Here is a 22,249-nt window from a genome sequence, read left to right as displayed (position 1 = left end):
GGGAGCAGCCCGCTGGCGGAGCGGGGCCGGGGGCTCGGCTGCCGCCGCTCCGCCCCGCTCAAGTTTCGCCCGGTGACGGCGCTAAGAATAACACACAGCTGCCCGGGGCCGGGCCGGGGGCCGCCGCCTCCCGGGGAACGAGGGGGAGCCGGAGCTCCCCCCCGCGCCTCCCCCGCCGCTTGTGCCGGCACCGCGCCCGCCTCAGCCGGCCGCCGCCTGAAGGGCACGGCTCCCGCTACACTCACCGTCCTGTGTCGCTGCTGCTGGCGGCGCCGCCCCAGCGCCGGGAAGCAACCGGCCGCCGTCAGCGCGGCGGGGCGGCGGCAGAGGAGGAGCGGCAGCGATCTGCCCGCCGTGGCCGCCATCGCGCCGGAGCCGCCTCACGCTGCTGCGGCGGCGGCCGTTGCTGCTGCCGCCCGGGCGGAGGGTGAGGGGAGGGAGGGACAGGGAGCGGCAGGGCGGGGCCGGCCGGCGGCGCTGGCCAATCGGAGCGCGTCCTTCGCCGGCCAGGGGCTTGTCAAGCCCGGGCGGAACAGCCAATCGGCGCCGCGAGGGTGCTCTGTCCGGAGAGGCGATTGGCCGTTGCCTTCCCTCCCCTGCAGGCGGTGGGCGGGGCCGCGCTCCGGCTAGAGGGCAGGGAAAGTCCTCAGCAAGGGGCGCCGCGGGGCGGGGCCAGGGCGGGAGGGGCGGGGCCAGGTCGGGGTGCGGGGAAAGGATGGGATGAGGGGAGGTGATGGGGTGCAGGGAGGTGATGGGGTGCACCAAGGAGGGGGATACGGGGAAGAGGGTGCAGGGTGACAGGGTGCAGCAAGGAAGTCTGCAAAGGTGCCGCTATGGCCCTGGGGATGCAGCGTGGCACAGGGGTTTGGGGCACTGGGCCAAACTGGCATCCCCCTCACCCCCCTCACTAGTTTTGATGAATGGTATATAAAGTAGGTGAGCAAAAATAAATATACATATATATATATATATATTACAGAGAGAGGGATGTACATGCATATGTGGTGGGCTGGGCCAACAGTGTCTGGGCTACATAAGTAATATGTGCTCAGTTGTTCCTTGAAAGGTGATTTACTCAGATTATTTTCCTTAGAAAAGACTTTTCTGTTCTGTCTGGGAGTTGTTACAATACTGCCAGCAGCTCCTTTTTAATTCCTGGGAAGGAATAGTCCAGAAGAGAAATGAGCCCATTGCTTTTCGTCCTGGAAGTAGCCCCAGAATTGCTCATTAGAAAATGGAGCTTTAAAAAATATTAATGCACAAGCAGCTCCCATGTGCAGTGATAACATCACAGCTGTGACAGAAATGAAGTGCTTTGGCTTAAAAGTAGCTGGGATCCTGCAGTATTATGATTATTTTTTGAAGTGGAGGAGCCTGGGTGCTCGCTGTGTGGAGCAATCAGGACGCACCTTCTCCTGGGAGGGTGCTCAGGAAAGGAGAGTCGCTGGAAATTAATGGGGAGAAAACTGTGACGAGGCTGGAGGTTGCTGAAAACATCAGGAACACATGGGCTGAGGCACTCTGGCTCTTATTTAGCACCCCTGTTTGTCACAGAGACCTCCTGAACATACAGAGGGAAGCATGATGGAGTGATGGGGTGACACGGATGTGCTTCAGCCATCACCCACACCATCACAACACACCAGTGCCCTCCTATTCCATCCCCACCTCTCTCCAGCGCTGCCTTCCCCAAATCCTGCCTTCACAGCTGCTCAGACACTGAGGGGCTTCTTTGCAGCTTTTCCCCAAGCAATGTCAATTTGGAGCCACACAGCTTGTCCCTGAGCAATCCTCTTCATTTCTGGCTGGGCTTTCCTGCAGGGATGGTTCTTCGTTCCTTCCTTCTCTGGCTGGGAAAACATGGTTTAAGCCATAAAAACTCAACTGTGTCCCTTTGGAAGGATTTACCAACGGTCTTTCCAGCGTGGCTTGTTTAGCACTTCAATAGTAACTGGCTTTTCCTTGCAAGATGAAAGAGACCTATTGCAACAGCTGCTTTGAGCTCCACTGCTCAGATCAGATCAAACCCTTGCTCAACCCCTGCTCGTTGTATTTCCCTCTTCTTCCAAGCTGAAAATTGACAGCAGGATTTTTTAAAAAAGGCTTTAAAATGGGGATTTTGTACATTGCAGCCCTCTGTGGTGACCCCTGCAGTTTTCACACCGGAAGATGCTCCTGGGGCACATCTGGACCAAAGAGCCGCCTCGTGGACCACAGCCAGGGTGTCCCTCTCTGGGGACATCAGCCACTCCCCAGCATGGATTTAAAGCTTCAAAACGGCAAAACTGGCATTAATGCAGCCCAGAGGAGATGGAAAAGGGAGATCGGAAAGGCAGGAAAGGGGAGGAAGGAAGTTCCCAGCATGGGGAAGGTCCCAGGGAGGGCAGAGGATGCAACCCCAGTAACGTTTTGGGGCAGAGCCACCTCTGCAAGCCATAAACTACCCAACCCAGCACTTCTTTTTGTCTGGGTGAGCAGAGACATGTTAACGATAAGGCCATGGTGCCCTCTCCATGGGGTTTCCTGCGTGGACTCAGTGCTGGCAGCTCCAAGGGAGGGCAGGGATGGGGAAAACCAACAGACCCTGGGCTGCCATGTCTGCCCCAACTGCCCCAACTACTCCTCCAGCCGTTCACACCTTTAGATATTTATTTCTGTTTAAAGAGGAGCTAGAAGTGCTCACCTGAAGCCATATTTTAGGCAGAGCTTAAACATTTCCAGGGAGTATTTGACAGAGGTGGGGGAAGATGGGCTGTGAGCAAAGGCTGAGGGCAGCAGGAAGGCCAATAATTCATTAACAAACCCATGCTGAGCATGTGGGCACTCATTACAATGCATAGAAATGGGAATTAAACATGAGCCCTGAGATCAATACCTCGTGCAATCAAAGGAGCCGGCAGGGAATGGCTTCTCAAGAGTGCAGGGGGCGAAAAGGGTGAGAATATTGGCACCAAAATGAAACCCTATCTTTTGAGGTCAAATAGCTCCTGGTACCCTGCTAGAAGCATCTTCTACTCTTGGAAAACCTTGATAATAGAATGTATTTAACAAGGCTTTCTCCTGGTGCTTATAATTACAGCTGGCTGAATATTGGAAAGCTGTTCCTGAGAAGAATTGATGGGGAAAAGCACACCAGCGCTTGCAATTAATATTATTGCTGTGGGAAGGGCTGAAGTGGAAAGCTAAAGCCTCCAAACCTCCATCAACCATCCCAACTGCTGACAGAGGCACAGATGCGGTCCTTCTGCAAATAAAATACTGATTTAAGAGAAAGCGAGTGTGCAACGAGCCATAAGCAAGCAAAACACTTTGGCCCAGACCTCAGCAAGCCCCAAAGTGCTTGGATTAAATAAGATGGCTAGAAACAAACAAAAAAAAGACCCCAAAATCATCTCGTAGTCTGTGGGCTCGTGTTTTTCTTTGTGTTATTTAAATTTATGATTTACCTTATTTTATTCCTGTAGATGTCTGGGGCTGCGATACTTGCAAAGCCCCACACATGGTGGTCAACGCACGTGCAAAATCCTGCAGGTGCAACCGAGGTGGGTGGATGAGGAAATTCAGGTGGATACCAGGTCCAAGCATATCTTATCACCTTTTATTTAGAAGAAAGGTTGGTGCTTTCAGACTAACACAGATAACAGCAGAGCCATGAGATCAGGGGACAGAGTCTGCCTGCCGGTAGAGGAACGGCACCGGCCATTTCCATAAGCTGAGCACCACAACAGCTGTTTGTTGAGCAATAAGATGTGATGGGGAAATGCCCCTGGGCTGGGCAGGACAGTGATCCCTGTCCCCTTGCAGAACCTCCAAAATAAACCCCGAATTACCCAAACACACCAGCATTTGCTCGCTGTGGCGTGTTCTCCTCCCATCTTTCAGGGTCTGATGTCTCCATCAGTAATGGCCAGAGCTCCACATGCTGCTGCACCCCAACCCCTCCAAGTCTCTTTTGCATCACCTTAAACCTTCCCAAACGCTTCGTCCTACAAATCCCTGCAGCGTTGTCTCTGCAGAAGGGCAGTGGTGGGGCTCCCCATGACCCAGCAGCCTCCTGTGTTCCTGAAGAGCAATCGCTGCCTATTTATGCCTCCTGAAAATGTGTTTTTTAATGGGGGTTCATTAAAGCCTGAAGGGAGCCAACCTAAGAGGCGTATGGAAGCAACTAAAATTAAAATACCTAAAATTAGCCTCCCCAGCAGTGAATCCTCCCTCTGATCTGGATGCCAAGGTACACATGACCCAGGCGTGCCTTTCTCATTTTCCCTTCCTGCTGCCATCCCATTCCTGAGGCGCTGGGCACAGCCCCAGGACCCGACATGCCTGCCTGTGAGCCCAGAAACATAATATCCCTCCTCTGGGTTTGCCAGGATCACTCCCTTGCTTCAAAAATCAGCCTCAGAGTTTACATTTTGGGACTGTCCCATCTGAGCAAGGGCTAAAGAAAATGATGTTCCCCTGGTGCTGCAGGATTCATTTGGGATGGGGAATCCTGGGCATCTCTCTGTCCTGGGAGAGCAACACTTAGTCTCCCAAATCCCGGTCGATGGTGACCCCGGGCCACATTTATTTTCGAGGTGTCACATTTCCTCCCCAGCTCCTTTGTCATCCAAAAAGGCCCCTTTCAGGTGAGGTGTTCAGTCACATGCTTTCTTTATGGTTAAATGCATGAGATTAGTTGAAATCACAGCGTTGCTGGGCTGGCGTGGTGCCCTTTGTGCTGCTTTCCTCTCCCATAAATTGTGCATGGGAAGGTTTGTTGTGTACTGGATCCAGGGAATGCAGGATGGACGCTGCACCCAGGATCCAGGCATCTTCATGTTCTTTGGTAGAAGATGAAACCACGCTGGGGAGTGTTTCCACATGGAAATGTGCTGCACATGTAATTTTCTTCCCTCTCTTTCTGTCTCTCTCCCTCTCTTTTTATCTTTTCCTTCCTTCCTTCCTCCCTCCCTCCCTTTCTTCCTCCCTCCCTTTCTTCCTCCCTCCCTTTCTTCCTCCCTTCTTTTCTTACTCCTTCCTTCCTTCCTTCCTTCCTTCCTTCCTTCCTTCCTTCCTTCCTTCCTTCCTTCCTTCCTTCCTTCCTCGCTCCCTCCCTTCCTCCCTTCCCTCCTCCCTTCCTTCTCTCCTTCCTTCCCTCCTTCCTTCCCTCCTTCCTCCCTCCCTCCCTTTCTTCCTCCCTTCCTTCCTCCCTCCCTCCCTTTCTTCCTTCCTCCCTTTCTTCCTTCCTCCTTTCATTCCTCCCTTCCTCCCTCCCTTTCCTTTCCTTTCCTTTCCTTTCCTTTCCTTTCCTTTCCTTTCCTTTCCTTTCCTTTCCTTTCCTTTCCTTTCCTTTCCTTTCCTTTCCTTTCCTTTCCTTTCCTTTCCTTTCCTTCCTTTCCTTTCTCTCTTTCTCTCTCTTTCTTTTTCTTTCTCTCTCTTCCTTTCTTATCTCTCTCTTTTCTCTCTCTCTCTTTTTCTTTCTCTCTCTTCCTTTCTTATCTCTCTCTTTTCTCTCTCTCTCTTTCTTCCTCCTCTCCCATCTTTCCTCTTGTTCCTTTCTCCTCCGACGACGCTTTTCTCACCCAAGTTCCCCATCCGTGCGTTCCAGGGTCAGGCAGCCCCATCCATTCAGGGCGAAGTGCTGCAGGCACATGAAGGACATGCAGCAGCAGGGCACAAATGTATTTTGCATCTTGATTCAAGAGGGGTTTCCTACCTGTGGGCATCATCCTGAGCCCTTCCCAGGACCTCCCCAGTTTGTTGTTTTGGGAGGTGTCAGGCTGGCAGCTCAGTGGAAATATCTCCCCCAGCGCTTTGTAAATGTTATGGTCAATAGAGAAGATAAACCCTCCCATGAAGATTTTGTTTGTAAATTCAATAGCAGAGGGAGGAAACCCACGCAGAAATAGGCAGACATGGTTAATAGTGCATGGCCAGGCTTGCGGGCACAGCTGGGGGGGTGAGGGATAGTTATGACAGCCATGATTGTGGTTTAGCTGCTAATTCGGGTCACCCAGCATTGTCAGCTCTGCTCGCCACCGCGCTGGACCCTGCACAATTACCTGCTCACGAGCCACATTCCTCATGAGATAATCCCTTTGGTTTTTAAAGCGAGTTGTCGTCAGAAACACAGGGGATTGCTCAGCCAGATGTGCCAGGAGGAAAACAAAACAGCCTAGAGAAAGCAGTTCAGTTCATCCACTGCCAAGGCGCTTGCAGTTTAGGGCATCACACCGGAAAAATGAAGTTTTCTGCATTTCTACAGTGACAGAAAAGCTCCCTTTCCTCCTCATGCCGGGTTTCTGGATCTCACAGAAGGTTTTTCAGTGCTGAGGGCACCTCCATCGCCCGTGGCTCCTGGTATGGACGTGGGTGAGCGGGGAGCCCCTCCAGTGTGTGAAGCATTTGCCGGGATGGAGAGAATTACCTATTGCAGAAATAAAAATGGGGAGACTTAAGAGTGTATGGCAAAAATGGCCAAGGCCTTGCAGCCCCTCAGACCCTATAGGCAGCTGCCTTAGCCCCTGGTGCCTTAAACCTACACATACGTACCTCAGACCCTGCATATAGACCCCGCAAACGCTATGTATAGAGCCTTTCAGGCCCTGGATTTCTAGGCTTCTCAGACCTTACATATATGCACTCCCAAGACCCTTTTTAGGAGCTATATATAAGCCCCTGAGACCCCTTTCAGGAGCTATATATAAGCCCCTGAGACCCCTTTCAGGAGCTATATATAAGCCCCTGAGAGCCTTGTATATAACAGTCCCTTCCAGACCTGTAGATGGGCTCCTCATACCCTACACACAAGCTTTTCAGGACCTACAATATAAGCCCCTGAGACCCTGTATATAGGTCTTTCGAGCCCTATATACAAGCCCTATACAGCACCTAAACAAATGCTGTATATATACAACAGGAAATGCATGCATCGCAGGACCTATACACATAGGTCCCCGAGACCACGCAGGACTTTCCGGACCTGTATAGAAGGCCCTGAGACCCTACACACGGGTCTTGCAGGACAGCTATAGAACCAGGACAGCTATAAACGCCGCCCGGGAGTCATAGAGGCCCCGCCCCTCCCGCTCGTAGACCACGCCCCAGACCCCGCCCTCTCGCCATAAACCACGCCCCCACCGCGCAGACCACTCCCCTCCCGCCTCAGCCCCCGCCCCGGCCCCGCCCCTTCCCGTCCTGCCACAGCCCGCGGAAGCGCGGCCGGGGCCTGTGATCCTTCAGGCAGGGCCGGTGGCGGCGGCGGCGGCGGGGCCGAGCTGAGGTGAGCGCGGCCGGGAGCGGCGTAACGGAACAGAATAAAATAAAATAAAACAAAACAAAACAGCGTAGGGGGCACAGACGGGCGCGGTCCTTCCGCTCCGCCCCTCCCCTCCCCGGCGGGAGCGGGCTGAGGGGCGCAGGCCCGGGGGCTGAGGGGAGCCCTCCTTGTGGTGCCTGGGCCTGCAAGGAGCGTTTTGGGGTCGAGTCGCTGCTCCCGCGCTTGGTTTATTGTTGTTGTTTCCTGTGGCATTGCCGGGGCTGGGGGAGTTATCGCTGTGTGTTACAGCCGACGTCGAAACGGTTTTTCTTTAATAGTGGTTTGTTAAACAGCTTTAACTTCACTGAACGACCCAACTGCACGTAATGTGCGGTTTGTCTGTGAATTTGGGTTAATAAATTGCTGCGGGTATGGAAAGGCCCGTTCTTTATCGTGAGAGGACTGAGAAATGCCGTGTTTGCCTTTGGTTTAACGAGCTGCGCGGGAAAGACAATAAATGTGAATGTGTTTAGTGGGGTCTGGTGACTGGTAGTAGAGGGCGTCAAACAAGGCAGGATTTTTGGAGGCTTTCTCCTCTAGAAACACACTTGAATTAAAGGCCTGGCTGTTTTAATCAGCTGCATGACCATTTTTTCCCCCTCTTGGCTTTATTTGTTGGGCAGTATGAGGTGCGAGCAGTGAAATGCAGAGTGTGCCTGCCAGAAGGGAGGCTGTGTGAACCACAGAGTTATAATCTTTTGTTACGTTTCCTTCTTGTTTTTTAGAACACGGCCCTGCAACTGCTGAGAAATAATCCCCTGTTCCTGACCCACGAGCTGAGGGTGAATACGTTTGTGCTACAGGTAAGGGTGGCTGCTGGGCGATGCAACTTGCAGCATGCTGCTCTTAGGTACCTTTAACTCTCCTGAACTAATAACCTGTCTGGTATTTACCCTTAAATCTGCCCTGCTTGGAATTACTCTTGTTCTGAAGCATTCACCTCCAATTTTTCCTAAAGCTGTAGGAAAACGAGTTGCCTTTCTGCAGTTGTGTTGACGTCCCCGTTGGAAGGAGGAGTGAAGCAGGTGTGGGAGTGAGCTGTGGAAAAGTCCACTGCCTGGACATTAGTTGCACCAATTTCATTATACGTCCAGAAAACCACCCAAACCCAATGCAACTCACTATTCTTATGCATTCAGTAAAAACTTATTTGATCATAAGGAGGTGTCTTGAAAAGAAAAACAAAACCAACAACCACACAACAAAAACTAATTGAAGATGCTTAAACTGTGTACATTTGTTCAGCTGGAGCAGCAAAGCGTTTCTTTGCCAGCCCTAAGGTATGAGGTGAATGTGTTTTAGCATAATTGCTGCCCACTTCTCTGGGACCCTGGAGGGGTCGTGGTGGGCACCAGGTGTGGGCAGCAGCTTTAGCCAATATAGATGCTGCCAGAAGAGGGCATGGAGGGTCCTGTGGCTTATAACCATCCTTTTAAAGTTTCTGGTATTCAGTAGTATGTAAGAAAAAGTATAATGTGCATATCTTAAGCTCATGTAACCCCTTTTCTTTGTTTACTTATTGAAGTGGCGTGTTCTCTAAATGACCCATTTTCTGCAGAAGCTTTTGTGGTATACATTATGCTTCCCGAACTAAAGAAGTTTGAAATTTCGTGCTCTGGAGGAAAAAGAATGGTGTGCCCTGCTTACATCATTAATATTTGCCTACTGGGGGCTCTCTGGGGCTCTCTGTGCCTTTTTAGTCCTTATGTAACTTCTGTCTATGGGTTCATGTTGTGCCTCTTGGGCTGAGAAGTGAAGTTCCCGGGTAACCTCACGGTAGCGTTTTCAGAGAGAGATTGTGCTGTTTTCCTCGGGTGGTTTAACAGGACAAACTGCAAGACTTGCAAATCATTTGAAGTCTCAGAAGGGCTTTGAAGCAGTTTCCCGTAAGCATTACATTTTTCAGGTGATATTTGAAGGAGCCATCAGCTGTTTTTAGATCTAGAATGTGGAAACAACTGTTTTTGCATTTCTTGAGGAAAATAAATTCTGTAGCAAGCATGTTGGGTTTATTATAAAAACACATTGCTGTGTGCTGTTCTTTTTTGCTGCAGTAACACTTCTTCAAATGGATTGAGCTGGGGTGTAGAAATACTTGTTTTATTCTTCCCTGGTTTCCAGGGGCCTTGCTGGTGCACAGTATTTTAACACAGTGCAGTTCAGTAGGAATGAGGATGCTTGTGAACAACAATAAAAAAACATAATTGTTAATTACTTCCAGCTGGGACATTGTGTTAGTGAAGAACCTTTTTGGTGTAAGTTTGATGCTGTTTGAGATCATTCAGTAGGAAACAGTTACCCAGGGTTGTGGAGTTTTGTAGCCAGCGTTCTATGCCTTTGATAAGAGTATTTTTACTTTTTTAAAAGCAGAAGAGTTTTGAGAAAGATGTGTTGCGAGTGGTATCGCAATCTCTTAATGAAGAGGTGTGTTTGACACTCTTAGTAAGAAATGCAAGGACTCAGCAAAATCTGAGTGCCTAAGCACATAGCGTCTGAAAGTGTTTGCAGGCTTGCCCCTTAGCGGAATATTTAAAATACTATAAAATAGAGCAAAAATAAACACCTTGAGTGTTCGGATCATAGATTGTTTCGGTGCGGCTCCTGTAGCGTTATCCAAAAAGTCCTTGGCTAGTGAATTCTGGGTTGTCTTTGCCTTGTAGCTGGGAATTTCAAGTAGCCACGGGTCTGGGAATACACAGCCAAGGGCAGGGCAGCCACTCGTCCTGACTTGTAATATCCCTGAATGTGTGACCTTAAATGCTTTGCATCAACAGCCTCTGATTCATTACGTGGTTTCCCTTCTGTCCCTGCAACCTGGGACAGCTTGTCACCCTTCCTCAACCTGCTGCAAAACAAATCAGTGACTTCAAATAAACAACCAAAAAATGATTGCTTTATATAGAGAACAGTTGGCTTCTGTAGGGTGGGGTTTTTACTTTTAATTCTCTGGGGTGTCTCAAGCTCAAATTCTTGAGTTTTCCTGTTAGTGTTGGAGTTCATAGCTCTTCAAAGTGAAACCCAAGCTCCTCATGCAGACAGCAAGAAAGAAGGTCATGATTTGAGGTGACCGACGCTGCCGCTGACCTGCGCTTGAAACGTGAGAGCTGTGAATCTGCAGCTTCATGATTTGTAGCGTGTCAGTATGCGATGCAGACAAAGCTGCTCTACGACAACGTGGGGATTGGTATCTGTATAGACTGGTTGTGCTATGTACCACCACTTTAACATCTGTGTTTTCATTAGTTCAATATAAACTTTCCGTCTCTGGCATCTTTGCTTCGAGAGCTAGGAGAGTAGTTGTATTTTTTTTCTTCACTAAAATCATAGCTATGGTACAAACATGAGGAAGATCTGCAAGAACCACTGCGTGCCTTATGCCAGTTGGTGTTCAAAAATACAGGAGGATTGTCACTGTACTGGATGCTCTGTGTGTGTGTGCACCAGGTTTGCCATGCCTTGGAGCTGCCCAGGAGTTTGCCCCCCCCTCTGCACTGATGTGAGGAGGTGGTTTTTATTCTATATATGTTTTTTAACAGCTCTTCTTACAATCTTTTAACGATGTCTTTCATTGTGTGCTTTGAAGGTTGCAGTTGCCATTAACATAATTCACTTCTTTTCTCTTGGTGGAAGTTTTGGTGGGCTGCAAAGCTAAAACAACTCAATCTGCTGGTGGATGTTTTGCTTTTTGGTTTCATGGCCGCAGGGAGGGAGGTGGTGGGTGGTAGCGATCGAGCACCATGACTTACCTGGTCCTCTGCTTGGTGGGACATTTGCTTCACAGCAGCATGTGAGTACACGTGTGCAGTCTGCCCGGCCACCTTGGATGGGGCCAAGGATGTATTGTTGGCTTGATGCTGAAAGCGAGCTCCTCGGGTCGTGTTGTAAAACCACAAGGTACTTGCCAGGCTTATCCATATTTTTTTCTCTCTGAAGTTCAAGCTAAACTAATAAAGTGTTGCCGGAAAAGCAACTGCAGCGGTTCAGACTTGCTTTTCCTTTTTTAGGGGGAACCAGCACTCTTCCCAAAAAATTGCCATCTGGTACATGAAACGCAGATGCTGTGACTTTTTTGTGTGTTTCAGTAAGATTTTTATTTGAAATTTCTTAGGATGTATGGCATCAAAGTGTGGCGCTTTGGGCAGAAAAGGCATTTTTTAAAGAAGCAAGTGGCCGTGACTGGGGCAGATGATGTTTCTGTTTAAAAGACAGAATGGGAAAAAGGGGTAATTACCATATGGTGATATCGAAATTCACATTCTCAGTGGGTTCACAAATCTTTTTCCTCCTTGTCAGAGAGAAAAAGAGTTACAGGCTTCGCCATGTCAAATTCTGGGATGATCCTCTGCTTTTCTACCCCCAAAAAGAAGCGTTTCTGTGTCTGGAGCTGGACGTGGCTCCTCAGATAACTCAAGCCTGTTGAATTGTCACCTGCACAGCCTAGTGAGGCTTCTACTTTCTCCTGAGGCTACTTATATTTTTCTCTTCCAGGATTATTTTCTTGTGAAACACGTGTTTATTCGTTAAGAACAAACACCTCTTAAATCTGCTTTACTGCTCTGGGGTTTTTATTTTTACGTTGTTCTTGTGTTTGTCACCCGGACAAAGGAAAGGAAGGTCAAGGAGGGTCTCTCCATTTGGTGTGAAACTTAGAAATTCTCAGGAGAATCATGTCCCATCGACAAAGGTTGTGCAAGGCAAGTTAAATCACTTGGGTCACTGAGCAGCTGTATTCCTGCTGGTCATAATTTTCTACAGAAAAAAGACACAAGTGTTTTGTTTTCCACCCCTCTGACAAACCTTTTCTACCTCAAATCGGTGTCATTTTTCCTCCAGCCAAAATGCCTCTGCTCTGGTGCGACTGCTCCTCTGATTTGTTTGCAAAGACAGCCCGATTATTTGGGAATAGTGACTGCAAAAAGAAAATCTCCCGTTGGACTGATTAGGTGGAAGTAGCTCATGAACCAGGGTCATTATCCTTAGGAAGGGGTGAGGTAAGGGTTTTATTTGGTTCTTATTTTTGCAGCTCCGCTACTTACTGACTGGCTTCTAGCGAGGTGTTTCCAGGGAGTTTGTCAGTGCTGGGGTTTCCTGTAATATTTTCTAGGTAGAAAAGCCTAAGGAATGGGAGGAGGGGAAAGGAAAACTTTAACAAGGAAGAAGTAGCATTTAGCACTTATTTCTTTGGGAGGTTATATTTGCCCCTTAAAAACCTGCTGTGCGTTGCTGGAGGCTGACTGAAGTAGCAAGTGAATATTGTATCCTCGTCAAAGGTGCTATTTTCTGTGCTGCTGCAGCAGATGTAACTGCTTTATTTTGTTTGAGTATGCTCATTTTTCCACTTGTTTCTCAAAAGCTGCAGTTTGTGGTGTCTGCGTCAGCTGGCGATTCCTCGGGCAACTTGGTGAGCAGGTCACATGTGGGGTTGCTGTTGAGCTCGCCAGGTGATGCTACTTCTGCCTTTTTAGTTGACACCAAAGTCTTGATCCTAAATTAACTTTCAATGTTTGCAAGTGTGCATGGGCAAAGACAGTTTTCAAGCAGTTACAACATATATGTGGGTATGTGGAGCTTGAAAATGGGGTGGGGAGGGATTAGACCAGCTGATAGTAACTAAGAATCCTACATATCCCTTGATTTAAGTACAACTAGTGGTAAGGATAAGTCGAAGGGAAGAACACCTATGTGTAGAAGTGGTAGTGTAACAAATTGGATTCCAACTAGCCACAATTTTGCTCTTTTATGTTCACGTTGTGTGTTACGAAGCTAAATGGATCAATTTGGCAGAATAAAGCAACTCCTGAGATGAGGATGGCATAAGTAATGGAGTCTTAACGGACATCGTCCCGGTAAATCGTTACACTAAATAGGCCGTGTTAATGGCGAGGTGATTGCAGAATACCAAAACGTGTTGGTAGCGCAATATTAGGTGGGATTTTGAAAGACGTTATGAGATGCAATAGCTTTAGTAACAGCTGTATTTGGAGCAGGATGCAGGTGAATGTGAAGTCCTGGCTATTTGAAGGACGGCACTGATTGACCCCAGGGGTTGTCAGGTGGTGGTTGGGTCTGTAGTTGCAGAGCTGCGGTGTTGGGGAATGTGAATTTTTCAGGGCTGAGGATTTTAGGAAGAGGTGAACCCTTAGTGCAGTGACAGCTGGAAAGAAATTGCCAGGCTATGGCTTAGGTTCTGCTAAAGACCTGGCAGTGTGTTATGGATTGATGCTTCATAGACTCTCAATCAACTTGAATTGTGTTCCAAAACAAATGTGGTTCCCCTCTCTGGTGAAATGAATGTGATTAAATATTGCCCCTATCTCACACCTGAGAAGAAATTACTTTTGCTGCTAGATTTCATTTTCATTCTCGAAACTGATTTATGTGTCCTGGTAAGCTGATAACTTCAGTAATGCGAGTAATCCTTTATCTGAAAATTGCACTGGGTAAGGTGTAAATTTGGAATTAGAGGAGAAGAGCAGGAGCGGTTCGGTCTCTCTTGGGGATGGGGAAGGAGCGGATCCAGGTGCCTCAGTAGCTGGAGTTCACCTCCTGCCACCCTTTGTATGAATTACCCTTGTACAAATCTCTCTTACTGGTTTGTAAATGGTAAGTGTGGAGAGCTGGGGGGAAAGAGAAGTCCAAATTAGTAATTTAATCTTAGAGGAGGCAGATTTGATGCTGGGAGGTCTTTTTTTTTTCCCCCCTGGTTCATCTATTTTACATTGAGTATCTCTATATTAGCGTTGATGGTGAAACCCTCTCCCTATTGTCCTTTCCCTTGTGTCCTGACTTTTCCTTCCTACTGGTTTTATTTGTCATATATTTCCCCCCCACCTCTTGCAATTTTTTCTTCCCAATCATCCTCTTGCACAGACAGACAGTAGGGCCGGGTGAGGTGTGACTGACAGCCAGGGGCTGAGATGGAGACAGGTGAGGAATCTTCCTGCAGCAGCTGCTGGATCAGGATGTCTCGTGTGCTTTGGCAATGGCAAACTTTGCTTTTTACTAAAGAAACGGCTCCAGAAAGCTCTTCCTGTTCTCAGTGAGTTGCTCTCTGCCAGTCCCTGCAGAGCTCTTTATGCCCAAGCAATGCCTTGTAAATGCAAATCCTTTTTCTAAGATCTTGCTACATCAAAACATTTTCATTTAAATTTATGATTGATATTCTGCACTACTGTGCAAGCTTACCATGTCCTAGTAAAATTGTTTAAATAAAAAGTGCCTGTGAACCCTTCTCTGATTAAAAGTTAAACATCAGCTTATTCAGTTACTGTTCTCCCTCTCATGTGCTTGTGCCACCAAGCTCAGCTTGGACATTAAAAAGCCGCTTGAAGTGCGTTTCGTCTTAAAAACGGGGGCTGGTCTGGATTGCCAAAAAGGACTACGAAACTTCAGTGCTGGGGGTGCATGAGTGCAAAGAAATCCCTTTTCCCTGGGCCGGGCTGCTTGGAGCCCTCAGTGTTCAAACTATCAGCTAATTGGGATACTGGAAAAACAGAGGCAAGTCTTTTACATCATTTTTCAAATATGAAAAAGAGAGTTCTTATGTCCACTGAAACATCCGGGTCAGATTGGGTGCTCTGGATGTGGTGGGGGGAGAAGCAGAGAGCCTGCCTGAATTTCCTTAAAAAAGAGGCTACTGGACAGAGGATTGTCATTTGGTCAAATAAAATACCCACATCAAGGAGTACGTATATGAAATAATTTTGCATTTCTTCTTTTTGAAGCGATTTGGATGGCCTGGGTTTGAGCGTCGCCTGTTGTCTCGGAGGCGGCGTTTTCCTAATGGCTCCGTGGGTTTCCTGGATGTCAAAGATGCTGACGCGTTTGGCCTTAAATGACAGATAAATGAGGTTTAGTGCTGTTCCGTTTTGCAGCGTGTTACCTGTATGAAAGTGAGAGCTGCTGCAGCAGCTGGGGCACAAAAATGGCTTAAACCACAGAGCTGGGGCACAAAAACGTGGGGCCGAAGGGGGCAGAGGAAGCCAAGATGGGCTGTCAGATCCCGATTGGCAAGGAGGTTGGAGCGAGGTAGATTTTTGGCTGTTTTCTTTAGTTATTTTAAGTGTCTGGGCTCTGAGGAGCGGGTTTTGCTTATACTTGGTGGTGGAACAGACAGTCAGCAAAACTTTCTTTAATAATCTTCAAGACGGTTGACTCTTCTGCTTATAAAAAGCCATACCCATGTCTTGAGGCACGAACAAAAGCGGATTTGTAATTCTTTTCTGGAAAAAAATCCATCTTTCTTTTGCCCAAGGATATTAATTCAGCCTCTGAAAGTAGCTGTAGATCTGTTCTGAGCAAGAACTTAAGACTGGCTTACCTCTTGGAAACAAAACCATGACCGGCGGGTTCCTTTTAGTGATATTGCTAGAACATCATGATAACGTTTACGTTTGATCTTTATTTACAGTACTTTGGGGTTAAGTGTGGTTTTGTTTGTTTGGTGTTAAAAGAAAAAAAATCACTTACTGCATTACAAGAATTCAGGTTGCTCATTGCGAGCTGTAATCACATCAGTTCTTTGGAGTCTTACACTTTATCTCAGTTTTATTCCTTATCCTACTGAAGATCGCAGTGTTCAGCTTTTTGTTGCTGGAGTTCACAGAATCCCAGAATGTGAGGGATTGGAAGGGACCTGGAAAGCTCATCCAGTGCAATCCCCCCATGGAGCAGGAACACCCAGATGAGGTTACACAGGAAGGTGTCCAGGCGGGTTGGAATGTCTGCAGAGAAGGAGACTCCACAACCTCCCTGGGCAGCCTGGGCCAGGCTCTGCCACCATCACTGGGAACAAGTTGCTTCTGATCTTTAAGTGGAACCTCTTGTGTTCCAGTTTGAACCCGTTGCCCCTTGTTCTGTCACTGGTTGTCACCAGAAGAGCCTGGCTCCATCCTCCTGACACTCCCCCTTTATGTATCTGTAAACATGAATGAGTCCCCCCTCAGTCTCCTCTTGTCCAGCTCCAGAGCCCCAGCTCCCTCAGCCTTTCTTCATAAGGGAGGTGCTCCACTCCCTCCAGCATCTTGGTGGCTACGCTGGACTCTCTCCAGCAGTTCCCTGTCCTGCTGGAACTGAGGGGCCACAACTGGACACAATATTCGAGGTGTGGTCTCCCCACGGCAGAGCAGAGGGGCAGGAGAACCTCTCTGACCTACTGACCACCCCCTTCTAACCCACCCCAGGTACCATTGGCTTCCTGGCCTCAAGGGCAGGATGCTTACTTTTAATCTCTTTTAAAAGCAAGCACCAGCTTTCTTGAGGGATCTTGAATTAAACACCCAGAGCTCTAAAGAAAACACCAAGTGCCATGGTGCTTCCGATTAAAACTAAAATAATAAAAAATCATGAGGGCCCGTATAACTGCAGAGGCAAAGCGTGAAAAATTCAGCTTCCAAAGTGCTTTTCTTGTTCTGAGATAAGGATGCTCTTTATTTTAGGGTTTTTATGGCAACTGCCTGTTTCCAGCTCTTTTGGGAGTTGCTACTGAGTGAGCTCTGTCCGGTGAGCATCCCGGCACTGTCAAGGATGGCGATTACTTGGAGAAAGTGGGTAATTTATCGTTTCTTAGGGCTCAGACAGAGAAAACATTTACGCAGTACTAAAGCCAGCAATCTGAAATGTTATAAAGAATATCTCCAAGCTCAAAAGTAGGCACTGCGGGGCTTGGTTTTCATTTGGACTGATTAAATGGTACTGGCAACACTTCCCTTATCCGTTGTATCTTATGCATATAAAGCTGTAATTAGGATGGGGAACCCAAGTGAGGGCAACTTGAGCTTCCTGGTGAAAATAACATGTGCAGGTTTTTCTTTGCATATGCAACAGAAATTCATCCCTGGAGATCAAATGGGTACATCAGGTTTGTGTAAGATGGAAATAATTTTAAAGTTGAAATAAGAGCTGTTTTTCATAACAAAACCTTCTGTTATTCAGAGCTGGGGAAGGCTGGAGAATAGGCACTGTTGCCTGGCGGCATTCCATTAAAACTTTAATTTTAAGCCTATTTTTTTTTTAAAGGAATCAATAAAATGGTAATGCCGACTGTGAAGTTGGTTTTTAGTATTTGCACAGATGAATCTGAAATGAATGCTCTTCAGATGCAGGAATTGGGAGCAGCACAATTCTTCCCCTTGCTGCGTTCTTGATTGTGCCTTCAGACTTATCTCCACCACCTCTTGCCTTAAAAGATATTGAGCTCTGGCACTCAGAATCATCTCTTGAGTATTTTATGTGTGTCTTCCCCTCTCTAAACTCACGTCACCAGTTCGTGTTGCTTTAGTTGGGGGAAAAGCGCGGTAAATGTTCAACTTTTCATAGCTTTACCTAGTCAGAAGTGTTTGTGCGGAGCTGTCCCAAGCTTCTCATTGCTGGGAGTTGATGGTTTAGCACGGTGGCACCTTGTCTTGCAAAAGCAAATAGAAGCAAAAAGATGCGGCGTTGTTTTGTATTCCGTGGTTATTCGCTGGCTGGAAACATTTGAACAGATCAGCAAGAATGGGGAACAAAAGGACAAAATTGGGCCACTGCTCCCCTGCCCTCCATTTCCAATGTTTTTGCTGGCCTTCAGAATTCTCTCTCTCACAATTCTGCTCCCAGTTTCTTTTTTTAAGGCTGACCCCGGGATCAGAAAATTGAATTGGCATCAGTTAGAAATAAAACCTTTATTTTGCTAAAAGGCACTACACCTTTTCAAAGGCAGCATTTACCTTTCTCCTAGGATCTTGGGAGCTTGCAAAAATTGCCTTGGCTCCTGTAGCCGCTGTGTGTGATGAGGTGACATTTTTGCAGTTCACATTTCTCCCTTGTAATACCATTTAGATTTGTAATTCTGGTTTCCCATTTGTCTCTGTACCGTTGTGCGTGTAGCAGCGTGTGGATTCCATTTTATGAGTTTTGACACTTTGAAACTTGCCTTATACTTGAAGCTGAATATAAATGTTTTGCTCCAGGCTACCTAAAACAGAGATGGGAGAGCAGCAGGGTTTTCTTAAGGAAATGTAAAATGACTGGGTTGGGTTTGAGGGGTTTTGTTTGGTTACTTTGCTTGCCATTTGGTTTAATTTGCCTTTTAAAATCCAGGTGTGTCTTTCCCTCTGGCCAAATGGCTCTTACTTGCTGTAGTTGCTTGTAAGATCTACCCGCGTGTTCATTCGAGTGTGCAAATATTCCCTCTTAATGCCGCACGCTGGGGAAAGACTGCAGAGGAATTTGGAAACTGGGATGTGACAGCAAGGTGGGTCAGCTGGGTGTATGCCAACGCATAATACTTGTAATTTGCTGTTTATTAGGTCAAACGCCTATTTTGGAACAGCTAATAAACATCTGCTAATAAAAAGTTATTTTCTCTAACTTTTCCTCTTTTAGAAAAAAGAATACAAGCAGATACCTGGTCGAGGGTCAGCATGAGAATCCCCAAATGGAAACCGTTTGTTGTTCTGTTAACGTGCTGTTTTTATTCGCCAGGATGTTTCGCCTTCGCTTTCTCCCCGTGGCGGCGGGGCTGGCTGCGGCTTCGCGGCGTTACCATGGGACGGCTCATCACCCCAGGATGCGGCGCAGGCTCGTGGTGGCGGCTTTCGTAGGGACCACTGCAGCGACGGCAAGTGCCAGATTGCTTTGGCAGAGGTAATGTTTAACTGTATATATAGATATATATGTATTTTTTTAATTTTTTGCTGGAGACCTCATGCTGCTTTGGTCCTGTGGTAGGTACATGCAGATGGGTTTAAAATCTGCAAAGTGTTATCGCTTGTCCTGCTTCTGCATGGAAGGAGCGGTTGTTGCTGACTGCCTGTGGAGCTTCTTTGCTGCTGTGAGTAGCCAGAGAGATGTGAAGAAGCGCAGGGCTGAGCTGTCCTCAGCACGGGCTGTTTGCCCTTGGTGGGGTTTGCTGCCCAGCTTTGTGGTGATGCTACAGGGACTGTGCTGTCGTGCAAAAAGAAATCTGTTGGCTCTACCAACCTGGATTGCTCCTCTGGCTTTCTTCATGTTCTGCTCACCGCTTCATGTATAAAACAGAGCGGAGGAGCAGAAGGGGACGGTCCATCTCTTGGTGCTAAGGTGGCTGTGTGCAAGACTCAGGAGGTTTTTAAGCACCAGAGCCTGAGCATGCCTACTCTGAGCAATGAAGCTCAAAGATTGCTTTTGTAACTGCAAGGAAAAAGTGGATATTTATGTTTGTCTGAGGTGACCTTTGCTGAACCTTGGGCCCATGAAATAAATCAAGGACTCCCTTCTCTTCCCTAGGAATGTGGAGGCTGTGTGGCACCAGCAGTGTCACTTTATCTAGTGGCTGCAATTAGAGTTTCAGAATAAAATCTGTCTTATTTCCCTTCCAATATTTAGTTGATTAATTGCCATCTCCCTGCTCACCTGTGGTGTGGCTAGAGGGCTCTAGTTTTAGTGGAACGGGAGGAAGATGATGCGAAGTGTTCTGGCTGTTCCTAGAGCTGTCAAACCTCTGTCTGCTCAAAGGAGTTGCTTGGGCAGAGGAAGGACACAGTGATCCAACGCAGTGTTGTCTTAGGTTGCATTTTGCTAATAATGTGCATTTACCTAGTGCCTGTGTATCCACAGGGCCTGAAGGCCTCTGTGGGGATGGCCAGGAGAACACCCCTGTTCAGGTAGGGCACTGAGCAGCGCTTTTTCCGCTTAAAACATCCTCAGTGTGACTGTAAAGTAGGTAGGACATTGTGCCCTACGGAACACCGAGTTAATATCTCCCTCCTGCAGCAGATTTGCTTTTGGTTTTACCATTGGCCAAACTGCCAGTCGTTTGCTTTGCGTCTCACTGGCAGGAAGGTGCTGCCTGCAGCAAATTGCCACTCGGCTTACGTGGAGTGGTAGGGCAGAGCTGATTTCAGAGACTGGTTTTTGGCTCCTGGAGTATTTGGCTGTTCCTTGGAGGCTCCTGGGCATGTTGGCCTGGCTTGACCTTGCTCAGCTGAGAGCACTGTAGTCATGTTGACACTGTTTAAATAAATGAGGGATAAGCAACTGCGAATTTCCTTTTATCTTTCACAATATATAAATTGCATGATTAGTCAAGTTTCAAAGTGTAGGTGAATTAAAAAAAAATGTTTGTAGTGACATCCTGGGTTATTCAAGTACTTATATCCTGGGTTATTACAGGAAGTAGCAGTAAGTTCTAAAAGGTAAATATGTAATATATATAGTCAAGGCACAGGGATTGAATAAGCCAAGTGTCACTGAAAATGTAATTTATAGACTGCAGAGAGAAATGTCCATGTACATCTGAGTATATATACTTAGTAGTAAGTGATCTTGATTAATTAAATGTTGCAGCAGTAATTAAATGGGAAGCAGGTTAGGGAGGTTCTTGGTGTAACCAGTTCTATTGGTGCCGCTGGTCTGTCGTGGGGATGACCCGTGATGCTCGTTTTCCTTTGCTTAATGAGGTAACCGTGATTCGTTGTGATAACGAGACTCTCCTGTGTTGCATAAACAGTCTCTGAGGGGTCCCACAGCTCCTGAGTGTGGCTCTCTTAGTATTGCAAAGGATTTCTGTCCCTTTGGCATGTGACTTTACCAAGGAATATGTGCCTGCTGATAATTCTGCCTCACTGTGGATGGCCTGTTAACGAAGCTGAGACCCTCCAGTGCTGTTGAATAAGGAATGCAGAAAGTGATGCTGTCCGGCAGGCTGTCCGTGAAGTTGGCTTTGAAGGTGAGGGATGTCTCCCTCTTTTTGTTTTCTTAGAGCTACTTTTCTCTACACATAATACATTAAAGATGTAACAGGCTGAATCAAGAAGCAGTTGTAAGTCTCGTGCTTCTTGGGCTAGGTGAGTACTAGATGAGGCAGCGTTAGAGGAAGGGAAGTAATTAAAGGAAAAGCCTTGTGTAAGTGCCCCATCTCTTTACTGATACATGGGGAGCAGCACCACGTCTCTCATCAGTACTTAATAAAACCTCAAACTCTCTGTTCCAAAACACATTTCTTGTGCTTCTGATGGCGATGAACCTTGCTGAAAGGGACTAATGTGGGGATGCCTGTATGTGAGCTTACCATTGCCACCGCTTGGCATGAAGGCAGGACTTCAAGTGGTTTCTGAATCTCACGTGCAGCCTGAAACCAGTGCATTTCATCTGGATTCTCTAGGTTATGCTTTGGCCAGAATCAGGAGCCAGTGCCGGGGAAAGGAAGCCCACACAAAGGTGGAGGAGAAGTCAAGGATTGATAATACTTATATAAAAAACCCCAGTGGTTGTGTGATGTGAGAAGAAAGACTTTATTTTGTGTCTTCTAAGGTGGAGTGATGGGACCTTCATGTTTGATCTGCATCTGTGCGTGGCCTCCTGCACCGCTGTCATTGCAGGGAGCGTTGGTCTGGTTGCCCTCACTGTCTGCCAGGAGGTCCTGCTGCCTGCTTTTGGGGGAATATATCTCATCTAAATAATTACACAACAGGAATTACGCGCTGCTCCGTTCCGCTGTGCTGAAGAATGCTTCAGCAATGCAAATAACTGAGCTTAGAAGACTAATGAAGTTTACCCTTGCTAAGCCATAACTTAAACTCCGAGGATTTCCAGCTGGCAACACAAGCAATTAAGTATCTGGGCATTGATATAATGAACTGAATTAATTAATTGAAATAAATCTTGGAGCAGTCATTGGCTAATCTAAATGAGGCATTAATATATGAGAAGTAGTGAACCTCGCATTTTGCAGCAAGCTTAATGTTTATAAGAAATAATCTGTTACTGCTACTCAAGTAAAAGTTGCGTTCTGTCTTTGTACTTCGAAATACTGATTTAGTGTGTTACTAAAAGGTCACAAATATCTTTGTTGTGCCACAAACCTTCCTGGCTAAGCCTGTGGCCAATGGGCATCTGAAAGCACTTAAATTGGCATTTCGGTGCTGGAGCTTCTCACTCAGCCTAATACTGAGAGAAATAAGGGAGCCGATGTGCCTTTGGGGAGCACAG

The 22,249-nt window shown here is 47.3% G+C and overlaps 2 protein-coding genes across 5 annotated transcripts in view; one reads left to right on the top strand and one right to left on the bottom strand.

The window, feature by feature from the left end:
- MCU (mitochondrial calcium uniporter) overlaps positions 1-427 on the bottom strand; it is a 96,587-nt gene extending 96,160 nt beyond the window's left edge. For both annotated transcript variants that reach the window (XM_082052936.1, XM_082052935.1), the window contains exon 1: positions 246-427. In XM_082052936.1, coding sequence (XP_081909062.1) covers positions 246-365 — 120 coding nt within the window. In that variant the 5' untranslated portion in view covers positions 366-427. The remainder of the gene's footprint in view (positions 1-245) is intronic.
- A 6,748-nt stretch (positions 428-7,175) lies between these two features.
- Positions 7,176-22,249, top strand: part of MICU1 (mitochondrial calcium uptake 1) — a 103,688-nt gene continuing 88,614 nt past the window's right edge. For all 3 annotated transcript variants that reach the window (XM_082052383.1, XM_082052385.1, XM_082052384.1), the window contains exons 1-3: positions 7,176-7,264; positions 8,026-8,103; positions 18,764-18,925. In XM_082052383.1, coding sequence (XP_081908509.1) covers positions 18,765-18,925 — 161 coding nt within the window. In that variant the 5' untranslated portion in view covers positions 7,176-7,264; positions 8,026-8,103; position 18,764. The remainder of the gene's footprint in view (positions 7,265-8,025; positions 8,104-18,763; positions 18,926-22,249) is intronic.

Source organism: Streptopelia decaocto (genome assembly GCF_964273445.1).
Source record: "Streptopelia decaocto genome assembly, chromosome: 5".
In the NCBI taxonomy this organism is placed as follows: Eukaryota; Metazoa; Chordata; class Aves; order Columbiformes; family Columbidae; genus Streptopelia; species Streptopelia decaocto.
This window is presented reverse-complemented; position numbering and strand designations above follow the sequence as displayed.